General features: G+C 51.3%; 1 protein-coding gene across 2 annotated transcripts in view; it reads left to right on the top strand.

Annotated features, from left to right (window-relative positions):
- The first annotated feature begins 236 nt into the window (after window positions 1–236).
- LRRC20 (leucine rich repeat containing 20) overlaps window positions 237–13,975 on the top strand; it is a 93,383-nt gene continuing 79,644 nt past the window's right edge. Inside the window, exons 1-2 of one of the 2 annotated variants that reach the window (XM_023205028.2) lie at window positions 237–332; window positions 6,611–6,755. In XM_023205028.2, the coding sequence (XP_023060796.1) occupies window positions 6,674–6,755 (82 nt within the window). In that variant the 5' untranslated portion in view covers window positions 237–332; window positions 6,611–6,673. Of the gene's footprint in view, window positions 333–922; window positions 1,385–6,610; window positions 6,756–13,975 lie in introns of those variants that run through there. The other variant, XM_023205029.2, reaches the window with a different exon arrangement.

The raw sequence follows: 13,975 nt of genomic DNA, 5'->3' as shown, positions 1-13,975 counted from the left end.
GTCCCACTCTGTATTTCCGCCCTCTCCGGCGTTCTCCCTCCAGAGGCAGCACACAAAGCGGTTACTCCCTTCGGGCGGGAGCGCGCAGGCTGCCCTTCCGCGCGCGCCTCCCCCGCGCGCGCCGCTCCCGCGCTGATTGGCTGCGCGCAGCCCGGGCCCAGCCTACCCCTGCTACGGCACCGGTCCTGGCGCGGGGATTGGCGGAGTGGCGGCGCTCGCAGATCCCGCAGCCCCTTGGGCCCCGCCCCGCCGGTTCGGAACTCGCCTGGGGCGCCGCCGGCGGCGGAGGGAGCGTGACTGCGAGGCGCAGGGCGCTAGGAGGCATTGTCGCCGTAAGTGGAGCCAAAAGCGGCCCGGAGCGGGACCACACGCTTCTTGCCCCGCAAAGTAAACGTAGTCCAAGGCCAAGCGTTGCAGGGGCTGGGGGAGAGAGGGCGAGAAGTGTCCAGATTTTTGCAGCGTCCCCTCCCCTCCCCCAGGTTACCCGGTGGAAAAGAGCAGCGGTTGCACCAGCGGAGGCTCTGGCGGTGCCGAGGCGCTCGGCATACGCGGGCTCTTGCTTGCTCACTGCAGCTGGACTCCGATGGTTCGCGGCAGTGGGTGCAGCGGTGCCAGGGAATAGGGAGCTCGGAGAAGCGCTCCCGGGCGGGCCTCCATTCCTCGCGGGAGGCGCCCTTGCTGGGAGAGGTTGCTGTGCATTTCGCCCCCGAAGCGACACTTTCGGGGTTTGCTTCCGCTCTGGGGAGCTGCAGACGCTTGCTCCAGAACGTGCCTCTCGGCCTCTGGGCAGCGTGGGAGTCCCGGGCCCTCTGCGATCACTAGCATTCTTCCCTCTGCCTGCTTTATTCTCCCAGTCCCCGCCTGCTGGGCCAGCCGGACGAGGTGCCATTGGCTGCAGGCACCAGGGGTGAGGCGGGTCCTGGCACGAGGGGCGGGGGGACCCTTGCCTGGCCACCGCGTGTAGTGCTGGAGGCTCAGTCCGAGGATGCCTAGGATGTCAGCGAGGGAGCACGCGCTTAGCTTCGCGAACCCCATGCCACAAAAACGAGGCGCCAGCAGGTCTGGCTCACGTCCCAGCGGGCTTCTTACCCTGGGGTGGGAAAGTGGGTCAACTTCGTTCTGACCTGAAGGGGGGTCTGGGACTGCTTGGGTCGCTCCTCACCTCCTCACCCGCTCCCCGGCTTGGCATGGTCCAGAGCCCGGGCTGGAGCCAGCGGTAGGGCCAGCTTGCACACATGGCTCCGGAGGCTCCGGTTGCCCATCCGAGCCGCTGCCAGGCTCTAACGTTCCCAACTGACAACACCAGTAACTAAATATAGGAGCAGATGGTGGGGACGGGCTGTCGCAGCGTCTCCTTTGCAGAGGTCTCCGGACTGCAGATAAGGTAGAGTACTTGATGATAAGGGCTGGAGTCAGGGGGCCAGGTCAGGGTTTAAGCAAAAATCGCCCCTCCCCCAGCCAGCCTGAGTCCAGATGAAACCAGGTTATAGGAAGAGGAGGGCTGTATTGCCAGCTCCCACAAAGCAGGACAACGTTTTTGTCTGGCGTTGAATTTATTGCATCCAAACTTCCTCTCTGCACCTGTTTAATTACCTACTGGTAATGCCTTGGTGTGGGAAACATGTAATGGTTTGCAAAGTCCTTTCCCAAAAGTTACATAGCAGTTACTTCTCACAATAATCCAGTGAGGAAGGTGGTATTTCCATTTTACAAATGGGACTGCTCACAACACTGTTAACTTTGCGAAACTATGGATTCGGCTGCCTTCCTCAAACAACTTCTCTTAGTTCACTACAGAGAAGCAGAGGACAGCCTTGTAAGAGGGCTGCAGTTCCCTTCTTCAGTAATCTGAGAGCCCATTGGCTCCCTGTCTCTCTCTCCTGAATCTCTCTGTGCACCTGCTGCTCAGCCCCTGTCCCTTCCCCCTGGCCATGTCATGTGCCTTCATGCCCCCCTAGGCCTGGCCCTGTAGCCTTACTAGTATCAGGCTCATCCTGCCTCCCAGTGGGAAGCTTCTTCTAGCCCATACCCCGTCTTTGCCCCTTTACTCCCACAGTGGGGGCCTTATGCAAGGTGCCCTGGAGACGTTTGCTGGATTTAAACATTTCACTGGACCAGGATGCTCACTCTGAGGAACGGGGTTGGGGGTGTGTGGAGAGGGCCCTGCTTTGAGGATGTAGGCAGTGTGAGTATGAGCTTTGACCTTGTGCTGAAGCGTCTCTGGGATTTGGACTGCTTTCCTTGACATTTTCGAAGGCCTACCCTCTATTGCCTGGGACTGGTTGGGACCAGTAGTGCCAGCTGGCTGGGGTGCCCCAAGCAGAGTTCTGGCCCATGTGGGCTGATGGTGTCTGTTTCTCCCTTTCGGGACACTCTGTGACTCTCCACTACCACCATCCCTGCAGATGGCATTGACCAGGTACCCCGAGGAGCGCAGGCCTGTCAGCTGGACTTCATGAAACAATTCTTCCTTGTGGAGGAAGGGGCAGTTTTAGGTGAAGGGAGGATGGCTTCCTAGCTAGTTAATAAGCATGGTGATTTTAGGCAGCAGGAACCTTTTGGGGGTCCAGAGCATCTGTGCCGTACTCAGAGCATCCTCCATCCTCTGGCATAGAAGGGGCCCTTCTTCCTATTGAATTGCCCTGACACCTAGACTTTACATGTTTCTGTCCCTGTGCCTGTGTCCACTGTGACCCACATAATAGAATGTCTGAACTTGCCACCAGTGGTGAAATTTTTAATCTGACTAGTTTTCTTCAGTGGTCTAAGGCAAGGGTCCTCAACCCATGGACTGTGGATGGTACAGGTCCATGGCCTGTGAGGAACCTGGCTGCACAGCAGGAGGTGAGCACCGGTGAGCATTACCGCCTGAGCTCTGCCTCCTGTCAGACCAGCGGCCACATTAGATTCTCTTAGGAGCCTGAACCCTATTGTGAACTGCGAATGCGATGGATCTAGGTTGTGCTCTCCTTATGATAATCTAATGCCTGATGATCTGAGGTGGAATAGTTTCATCCCTCTTCCCCTGCGGTGGGAAGAATTGTCTTCCAGGAAACCAAAAAGGTTGGGGACGCTGGTCTAAGGCACCACCTCCCCCACCCGGTGGCAGCTAGTAGAATTGCAGGCATAGTGCCTGATTGAAGGTATTCAGCCCAGGCGATCCCACCAGGGCTACCCCAGACCCTGGGCAGCTTGGTGGCTTCCCTTCCTTTCCCTTTCTGCTGTGAGGCCAGGATTGCTTCAGTGCTGTTCTTCAGAAAGCTCTTCCTCATCAGAATCACAAGTCGGAACTGTTTCCTGCATTTCTTTCTCCCTCTTCATTCTTATCCCTCACCTAGGAGATACTCAGTAAATGTTTATGATTATTGATGATTAATTGGAGATGGAGAAAGGAGGGAGCATGGAATGGTGGGAAGAGTCCGAGGCTGGGACTTAGGATACGTAGGTTTTTTGTTTTCATCTAGCTGATTTGCTTCCCCTGTTGGATCCTCAGCTTTCCCATTCATAAAGGGGTTAGAAAAAGTCACGAAGATGCTAGCAACATGGCTATGATTTAGGCTTAGGGGTACCGTCTTTGAGGCAGCATGGTGAAGTTGTTGGGTCCAGTTTGCCACAGTCCTTTCTATTCCCTTCTGCCTTGCACTGGCTCACCTTATGCAGATTGGCCACCTGGCACTGTTAGCCTTTTGGTTTTTGACCCTTCTCAATTTAGACAGTGTCTTAGATTTGTTGTAAGAGTCTCTTGACCTGTATTCAGATTGGAAACACAAATGATGTCTGTTGATCATCACCATTAGGGGATACTAACCAAGCACCTGTGTTCAGTGTGTGGGGAGAAGCACAGTATAGATCTATTCCCTGCCCCCAAGCTGCCCACAGGCCAATGGAGGAGACAAGTGTATGTTTGTTTGTTTGTTTGTTTGTTTATTTATTTATTTTTGAGATGGAGCTTTGCTCTTGTCGCCCATGCTGGAGTGCAATGGCACGATCTCGGCTCACTGCAACCTCCGCCTCCTGGGTTCAAGCAATTCTCCTGTCTCAGACTCCCGAGTACCTGGGATTACAGGCATGTGCCACCATGCCTGGCTAATTTTTTTTTTTTTTTTTTTTTTTTTGAGCCTGAGGTTCGCTCTTTTTGCCCATGCTGGAGTGCAATGACACAATCTCACTCACTGCAACCTCTGCCTCCCGGGTTCAAGTGATTCTCCTGCCTCAGCCTCCCGAAGCACCCGCCACCACGCCTGGCTAATTTTTGTATTTTTACTAGAGATGGCGTTTTACCACGTTGGCCAGCTGGTCTTGAATTCCTGACCTTAGGTGATCTGCCCACTTCGGCCTTCCAAAGTACTGGGATTACGGGTGTGAGCCACTGTGCCTGGCCATTTTTTTTCTTTTTTTGTATTTTCAGTAGAGACGGAGTTTTACTGTGTTGGTCAGGCTGGTTTCCAGCTCCTGACCTCAAGTGATCCACCTGCCTCGGCCTCCCAAAGTGCTGGGATTACAGGCATGAGTCACTGCGCCTGGCTGACAAGTGTATGTTTAAAAGCTCATAAATAATCCAGGTGACTTGTGCTAAGTCATTAAGTGCTACTGAAACTCAGAGGGAGCAGAGAACACTGAGGCAATCAGAGGAGATTTCCTGGAGATGGGAGAGATAGAAATTCCACTCATTCCTCAAAGATGAGTTCCCTAAGTGTTTTGTTCAGAGTCACATGAGTATTAAACTGGGGTTAGATGCTGGTGTTACATCCACATGTGCACTGCTTTATCTTCTTAACTTTTATTGAGTATTTATGTGTCCTGGGCTCTGAGCTAGCTAGTATATATGTTTTGCTCAATCCTTATATTAACCTAACAAGTTGGGTATTACTAGATCTCCTATTCACATGAAGAAACAGGCTCAGAGGAGTTAAGAAACTCTCCCAAGTCTTCTCAGCTAATAAATGGAGTTGAGCATTTGACTTGTCTCCAAAATCAGTGTTTTCCCACTGCTCTGTATGCGTGTGTCTCAAACCTTTAGTGCCAGCCTCCTTAGTGGAAATGCACACACATACTAAACTCACAGTAACTCCCCGAAGCAGATGGATGGGCTTGGCCAACCCTGGCTTGGTCTTGCCTGCCCTACTTGTCCAGTTGACCATGTGGGAACTTTTTCTTGGTGACTGTTAGCTCTTAGCACTGTCCCTATACCCCTTCTCTCTGCTCTTCACCTTCTTCTGCCTTTGGCCCTTGGAGTGAGTTCATTGGAGCTCTTTGAGCTGTCTATGAAGCTGGGACTGGGGTCTGGGGGCAAAGCAGGGTGCTGACCTTGGACTTGAGCTCATTCCTCTCTCCATGGGGTGCTGCTATTTTTTTGTTTTGTTTTGTTTTGGTTTAGACAGAGTCTTGCTCTGTCACCCAGGCTGGAGTGCAGTGGCACAATCTCAGCTCACTGCAAGCTCCGCCTCCCGGGTTCACGCCATTCTCCTGCCTCAGCCTCCTGAGTAGCTGGGACTACAGGCACCCGCCACCACGCCTGGCTAATTTTTTGTATTTTTAGTAGAGATGAGGTTTCACTGTGTTAGCCAGGATGGTCTTGATCTCTTGACCTCGTGATCTGCCCGCCTCGGCCTCCCAAAGTGCTGGGATTACAGGCGTGAGCCACTGCGCCCGGCCAGGGTGCTGCTATTTTTATAAAGAAGTGAACACTGGATATGCAGCTGGGCTGACCCAATTCTTGCCACTTGTAGTTTGACTTTAGCCAGGTCACCTAGCCCCTCTCTATGCTCATTTCCTTCTCTGTAATAAACCAGGAGTTGAGGGTGTTTGTAAGTCCTTATGTCTTAACACCTTATCATTTTGTCTTCCTCACCTTTCTTTCGGCCTCTTTTCCTCTAGTGATCCAATCTCTCTTCTCTCATTTCCATCTCCACCCACCCCTCTCCCCCGCCACCCGCTCTTCTTGCCTCGGCAAGATGCAGCATCGGGCTGATAATCACACAGGCTAGTATTGTAAACTCTCCTTCCTATTGGCACGTGGGAAAGGAATTCTTACAGACCGCCCACTGCCAGTCCGTGTGTTCTGATGGGCTCACAGGGCTCTGATTTGCCTTCATGTCCCTCTTCCTGCCATGCACAAGGCAGATATGGGTGGGGTGAACAGGGGAGCTTGGGAAATTGTCCTGGGTGGGATGTGGACAGGGCACTAGCTTAGAGGCTGTGGGATGGAGGAACAGGTGTCTTTCTCCTGCAGTTGGCTGCACCCTACCTCCTTCCCAATGCCCCACCTATAGAGTGAATCACAGGCCAACAACACCCCTGAGTCCTCACACCTCCCTGGCTGCTGGCTCAGGCCTGGTCCCCGTGTCTGGTGAGGTCACACATGTTGATCCTCCCCGAAAACCAGTAGGACCCAGCTGTCCCCACCCTCTGACTGGCAGACCAGGCTGTGCAAAGGCCAAGCTGGATGTGGCCTGAGCTCTTGGCCCTGCAAGAGGAGGTGAGTGGCCTGGGGCCCTCCCTGCAGGCTTCCTGGCAGCCTGGGTCCTGGGGGAGAAGGATGCTAGAGGGGGATGCCTGGGTGGGCCCCTGGCTGACAGGCAGGCACTTCATGGCACTGCATCTTCCCCAGGCTCAGGTCCTTTTGAGAGCAGCAGACCAGCCTGGGGGCTGGCGGCAGGACACCCGTGTCTGCATGCTGAAGAAGATGGGTGAGGCTGTGGCCAGAGTAGCAAGGAAGGTCAACGAGACGGTGGAGAGCGGCTCTGACACTCTGGGTGAGTGAGGGCAGGGCTTTTCCCAACTTCCCTGGAAGCAGTTGTGAGATCAACTTAGAAATGAAATAGAGATGAAAGACACAAGTGTCAGTGCGCAACCTCATCCTGAGAATAAGTGTTTTGTAGAACTTTCATTGCAACAGTATGTAGTTTGTGTAAGACGTTTCTTACTGTGGGTCCTGGTCAAAGAGGTTTGAAAACCACTGAGTGATGGGGCCTGCCTGCTTGTCCTTTGACTGCCAATGACTGAGTGTGTGTACCCTTGGACTAGGTGAAAAAACAGCTGGTCCTGGCCAAGTAGCATCTGTGTGCCAGGCCCCGTGCTGGGCGCCTCCTGAATGTTATCTTGTTGAATCTTCACAGGCTTCCTGGGGTGAATGAAGCCAGCTGGGCGTGGCAAGCCTCAGTCATCCCGTGAAGAAAGGTGATGGCAAAATGGGTTTCTTTGAGGTTGCCCAGCTAGGAGACCCCTTTACACTCCACTATTTTTCTTGAATTGTGTCTTATATATTTTTTGATTTGAATTGGCTAGGGCATTTTATTCCATCAATTACCCCAAGACTCCCAAGCATTTAGGCAAACCATCCCATTTAATTGAATTCAGCAGGTATTTATTGACTGTCCACCAAGTGCAGGGAGCAGCAGGCGATGTGGTGCAGTTACCTGTGTGTGTGCCTGTGTGTGCATGCACATGCCTGAGTGTGTTTGTGTGCATGTGTGTGTGTGTATGTGCATGTATCTCAGCCCTGGAATGCAGGCACCACTGTAGAGGCCTGGAGCACAGTCCTGCCTTGGGGATGATCTTACAGATAGGCAGGCAGAATTGGAGTTAGGTACACGGAGAGGAATTTCACAGGCAGGTAGGGGTGTGTGTGTGTGTCTGCCTGTCTGTCTCACAAAGGAGTGCTTCCTTCCATGGTGGTTACTGCCTCAGCAAAGTCACAGAGACTGGAAAGGCAGTCAGAGGCAGAGAGAGGTGGTCCAGGAAGTGGAGAGACACTCAGCCTTCAAGATGAGCTTGACCACTGCCTCTTCCAGGAAGCCCTCCGCCTTACCTCATCTACTCCTTGCTCCCTTCCTCCTCTGTAGCACCCCTTCAGCATCTGTACAGCACAGGGACCCTGTGGTTGTTTGCTTCCCTCTGCCCTGCCCCAGAGCCCAGCGCAGTGTCAGGCACTTTGTAAACATGTGGAAGTGTTTGCTGAGCTTAGCTAAGGCGAGAGGCATTTTTTCTATCAGCAGGTTCACTGAAGATTGTCATTGGTGTTGGAGGGAAGCCTTTGGAAGGAGCCTTAAGCTAGTGAGCTGATGACTGTGAGCACTCATTGAAGGAATTCTAGAATCCTGTACTGGTCAGTAACATGGTTGTTTAAGGCTCTCTACCACTGAGACTGCAGTTCAGAGCTACGCTTTGAGTCACATGGGCCTGGATTTGAATCCCTAGTCTGCCACCCACTCACCTGGTACTGTAGTAGATTGCTTAATCTCTCAGATCCTCAGTTTCTTCATCTATAAAATGGGAATGGTAATTGTGTCTACCTCATCAGGGCAGTTAAGAGTAATTGGAATGTCTGTAAGGTGTTTGGCACATAGGGAGCTCAATAAATGGCAACTATTATTTTTAATTTTTGTTCATTCCCAAAAGCTGGCAGTGGGACCTAAGCCCTTCCTTTCACAAATGCACCTTCTACGGGTGTCAGCCTGCCAGGTCTGTGCTGGGTGTGCTTCTCACTCTCTCCAGTGGAGGATTCAGTGCAAATTGACAGATGTCTGTGGTGAGTAACGTACCCCTGCTTCAAAATGTCACAGGGGGCCAGGCATGGTGGCTTATATCTGTAATCTCAGCACTTTGGGAGGCCGAAGCAGGTGGATCGCTTGGGGCCAGGAGTTCAAGACCAGCCTGGCCAACATACGAAAGCATACTAAAAATTCAAAAAATTAGCCAGGTGTGGTGGTACACGCCTGTAATCTCAGCTACTTGGGAGGCTGAGGCAGGAGAATTGCGTGAACCCAGGAGGTGGAGGTTGCAGTGAGTCAAGATCTTGCCATTGCACCTCCAGCTTGGGTGATGGAGCTAGGCTCCATCTCAAAAAAAAAGAAAAAAAGCGTCACAGGGGATAGGGACACAGCAGCTCCACTTCACTCAGATGTGGTGAGAGTGGAGAGGCTGCAGGGGAGGGAAAACAATTCCTACCAGGGGCGTTGGGGAAGCTGCTTGGGGGTGGGTGCTGTTTGAGAGAGGATGTTTCAGGGGGCAGCGGTGAGGAAACAGGCACTCCAGGCAGTGGCGGGGTTGTGCCTGAGTTGGAGGAGCGACCCTGCCCACTTACCACAGCAGCATCGGGGCAGGTGTTGAGGGATGGTGCCTGGCAGGCGGAGAGCCTGGAAGGTCATGTTGAAGAGCCCCTGAACTTCAACCTCTGTGGACTGGAGATTGCCAGGTCAGGTGGCCAGGTGGGCATTTCTGTGAGCTGAAGAGTGGGCACCCTGCATCAGGTGAAGTGTGCAGGGCGGCTAGGACAGGGCATGCTGCGACCAGCTCCCCTGCACTGCCGGGGGGCCATACCCACCAAGGAACCCAAGCAGTTCTCTGGCCACTCTACCAGACCACTGCCATGCCTAGGATTGGAACCCTGACTGTCTGGCACCAGAGTCTGGGCCATGTCTCTACCATGTAGTTCTGGGGTGGGAGCAGGTTTTGGTGATTGCCAGGGTCATGACTGCTGTGAAGCTCTAGTCAAGTTGGGAGAGGCTTTAGCCACGGTGATCTTGCCTGAAGTTCAAGACTTTCATATGGAGGGGACTGGGTCTTTTGTTTTTTTTTGAGACAGGGTCTCACTCTGTCACCCAGGCTGGAGTGCAGTGCTGCAAACTCGGCTCACTGCAAGCTCCGCCTCACGGGTTCACGCCATTCTCCTGCCTCAGCCTCCCGAGTAGCTGGGACTACAGGCGCCGGCCACCACGCCCGGCTAATTTTTTTTTTTTGTATTTTTAGTAGAGACGGGTTTCACCGTGTTAGCCAGTGATCCACCTGATCTCCTGACCTGGTGATCCACCTGCCTTAGCCTCCCAAAGTGCTGGGATTACAGGCATGAGCCACTGCGCCCGGCCGGGACTGGGTCTTAAAGTTGTGGCTGAATAACAGGGATCCTTTGTACCTGTGCAGTGGCCAGAGAAGAAGCAAAATTTCCAACCTGGCCATAGTGGGCACCTGTAATCCTGACCCTTAGGAAATGGAGCTGACCAGGCTCATATAATCTAAGGGGGCTGGGTCTAAGCAGTTAGCATGTATTGAATACCTGCTGTATACTGGTTGCTTGGGGGTTCCCAGGAATGTGTGTAGTAGAGTCCTGGACCTGAGACTAGCCCACCACCCACAAGACAGTCTTCAGAGAGCAGTGACACACAAGCTCCATGCTAAGGTGTGTCGGATGGAACACAGGTTGTCCTAGTTCAGAGGTGGGAGATGTTGCTGGGTATTGAAGTAGTCTGGCAAGGCTTTCTGCAGGAGATGGTAATTGAATTGAATCATAAAGGAACTCCATATGGTTCTCATGTAAAACTGCTAACAATCTGAAGCATCCTAAACATCCAGCACCAGAAAATTGCTTAAATAAATTTGGCTACAGCTATACAATGTTTTTGTTTGTTTGTTTGTTTGTTTTTTTGAGATAGAGTCATCCTGCTTGCTCAGCCTGGAGTGCCATGGCACAATCTTGGCTCACTGCAACCTCCCTCTCCCAGGTTCACGTGATTCTCCTTCAGCCTCCCAAGTAGCTGGATTACAGGTATGTGCCACCATGCCTGGCTAATTTTTAAATTTATTTTTTAGTGGAGATGGGGTTTTGCCACATTGGCCAAGCTGGTCTTGAACACCTGACCTCAAGCGATCCACCCGCCTCAGCCTCGTAAGGTGCTGGGATTACAGGCGTGAGCCACCACACCCTGCCTATATAATGCTATTTACGTAGCCATCAACAATGGAGCATAATATTTCATTGTATGATTGAATAAAGACTGGCACATTCTCGGCCAGGTGCAGTGGCTCTGTAATCCCAGCACTTTGGGAGGCCGAGGTGGGCGGATCACGAGGTCAGGAGATGGAGACAAGGTCACGAGATCCTGGCTAACATGGTGAAACCCTGTCTCTACTAAAAATACAGAAAAATTAGCTGGGTGTGGTGGCAGGCGCCTGTAGTCCCAGCTGCTCAGGAGGCTGAGGAAGGAGACTGGTGTGGACCCGGGAGGTGGAGCTTGCAGTGAACCAAGATCGTGCCACTGGACTCCAGCCTGGGCGACACAGCGAGACTCCGTCTCAAAAAACAAAACAAAACAAAAAATGACTGGCACATTCTCATATATAACGTGAATTGGAAAAAATCAAGAATGCCAAACTGTATGTAGGGTGAGATACGAATTATGTTAAACCTGTGCATATATGTAGGAAAGAAAATGGAAGGAAATAACCAATATGCAAATGGGAGTTAGAAAATACTATTTTTGCATTTTCTAAATATTCTATAATGAACGTATTACTCTTAAAATTAGAGAACAGATTTTAGGGAAAGGGCTACCTGCCACTATGGAAATAAAACACACATCTTGACAACAGATGAGAGTTCAGGGGTAACTCATTCTCAAAGCCAAGGCCCCGGGGAGAGGCACAGGCTTCCCTGGCTTTTCCCTTCCTGCTGGGTTCCCTCCCGGGGTGGTGCTCCAGAGCCACAGGTGTTGCTGCAGAGTGGGAGATCGCCTGTAGAGACTGGGCTGGAAGAGCTCAGTTACAGGCTTGCTCTCACCTTACTCAGGCAAGTAACCCTGGTAAGCACTTTGCACGCTCCCCCAGCGCTCCTGGGGCACCCCTGGCTAGAGCTGGAGCCAGGCCTGCTTCCTCCTGTAACTTGAGGCATAGATCCCAGCCTTTCTCACTCCACTCCAGGCTTCTCCATCCCCGGAGATGTGGGCTCCTTTCCATTTGGCCCCTGGGAGGCCCTCAACTTGAGTTGAAGCTGCTTTCCTCCCAGCCCTTCACCCCTCCTCAGCATCATCTTCTAGATCCTTCTAAGGAGCATGCAGAGTTGCAAACTGCCCCTTAGGTAGTCTCCCTGCCCTGAGCCAGGCTCTCTTTCCCTGCCCCTTTTCCATCTGGGCTTCCATGGGTCCTGGACCCCTGAGGGGCCTCAGTCTGACCGCAGCCTGTGGTTGTGGGCCAGGCTTCCCTGCACCCCGCTCCTCTCTGGGTCTTAGGCTCCCAGCTCTGCTGTTTGCATGGGGGCTAGCTTTTAAAGAATGATCGTGATGCAGAGAAGCAGGATTTGAAAAGGCCTGAGGCCCGAGACTCTACTACACACATCCCTGGGAGCCCCCAAGCACCTAGTACACAGCAGGTACTCAATACATGCTAACTGCTTGTATTTTTGGTAGAGACCCTGTCTCTACCAAAAATAAAACTTAAAAAATTAGCCAGGTGCAGTGGCACGCACCTGTAGTGTCAGCTACTTTGGGAGGCGGAGGCAAGAAAATTGCAAGAGTCCTGGAGGTTGAGGCTGCAGTGAGCCATGATTGGGCCACTGCACTCCAGCTTTGGTGAGAAAAAGTTCTATTTAAAAAATCTGATATAATATACTCTGGTTTCTCTTCAGATCCAATAAATCTTTTGCTTCTTACTGAAAAAAAAATCCGATTTAAGGGAATAATCTTATTTCTTTCTTATGCTCTATTTTTTATTTCTTTAATCATTTTAGAAATAAGGTCTTGTTCTGTCACCCAGGCTGGAGTGCAGTGGCGCAATCATAGTTCCCTGCAGCCTTCAATTCCTGGGCTCAAGTGATCCTCCCACCTCAGCTTTCCGAGTAGTTGAGACTACAGGCACTTGCTACTACACCGACTAATTTTTAAAATCTTTTGTAGAGATGGGGTCTCACTATGTTGCCTAGGCTGGTCTCAAACTCCTGGTCTCAAGCTATCCTCTTGTCCTAGCCTATACTTGTTTTAAGTCTTTACTGCTTTTTCTTTTTTTTGAAACAGAGTCTCGCTCTGTCACCTAGGCTGGAGTGCAGTGGCGTGATCTCAGCTCACTGCAACCTCCACCTCCCGGGTTCAAGCAATTCTCCTGCCTCAGCCTCCTAAATAGCTGGGATTACAGGCATGTGCCACCACACCTGGTTACTTTTTAATTTTTGTACTTTTAGTAGAGAGGGGATTTCATCATGTTGGCCAGGCTGGTCTTGAACTCCCGGCCTCAAGTGATCCACCCGCCTCAACCTTCCAAAGTGCTAGGATTACAGGCTTGAGCCACCATGCCCAGCCTGTTTTTTCTATAACAGGACATTCTTGAGGGTTTGAGTCTATTGTTCCTGCTGACTCTTGCTCACAGTAGATTATTCTGGGCGGACTTTATATAATAATTTGGACCCTGTGCTCCTGCCTGGTGGACTATCTGTGTAATCCTGGGTTGCGGGGCTGTGTCCTCCGGAGGGTTAGTGATTACTTTGGTCAGGTGCCTGAGTGTGACCAGCCTAGAAGCACGTCTTCTGTCAATGTTTCAGCCCTAAGGGCTTCTGCATATGAATTAAGGAATGTGAATATTCAAACCCTAAGTAAGAACAGGTCTGTGGTTTCAGAATCTTAGTGGAGATTTTTATTTTTGTTTTTTAAAAATTCATTGCCCAGGCAAAGATGAAACTGCTTTTTGTCTTATCAGGTAGTAGATTTTTATGATTTTATTGTTTTTTGTTATCAAGTGGTAGATTTGACTCGTTACAACCTCCACCTCCTACGTTCAAAGTGATTCTTCTACCTCAGCTTTCCCCAAAACCCAACTGGGCACCTGCCAGCATGCCCAGCTAATTTTTGTATATTTAGTAGAGACGGGAGTTTCACCATGTTGCCCAGGCTGGTCTCAAACTCCTGACCTCAAGTAATCCACCTGTTTCGGTCTCCCAAAGTGCTGGGATTACAGGTGAGAGCCATCACGCCCGGACTCAGGTTCTCTATTTTTGATCTTTTGGACTTGCTCTTGTTAAATGTCAGGCATCATGGTAAACAGTTTGCTGCTTTTACCTCATTTAATCTTCTGTGATAACCCTATGACAGAGGTGATGTTAATACCCCCATTTAACAGATGAGGAAACAAAGGTGTGAGAAACATCTTTTATCCAGTGTGTTCGTTCGTTCTTTCTTTCTTTCTTTCTTTCTTTCTTTCTTTCTTTCTTTCTTTC

This window comes from Piliocolobus tephrosceles, chromosome 9 (genome assembly GCF_002776525.5).
Source record: "Piliocolobus tephrosceles isolate RC106 chromosome 9, ASM277652v3, whole genome shotgun sequence".
NCBI classification, from domain to species: domain Eukaryota; kingdom Metazoa; phylum Chordata; class Mammalia; order Primates; family Cercopithecidae; genus Piliocolobus; species Piliocolobus tephrosceles.
This window is presented reverse-complemented; position numbering and strand designations above follow the sequence as displayed.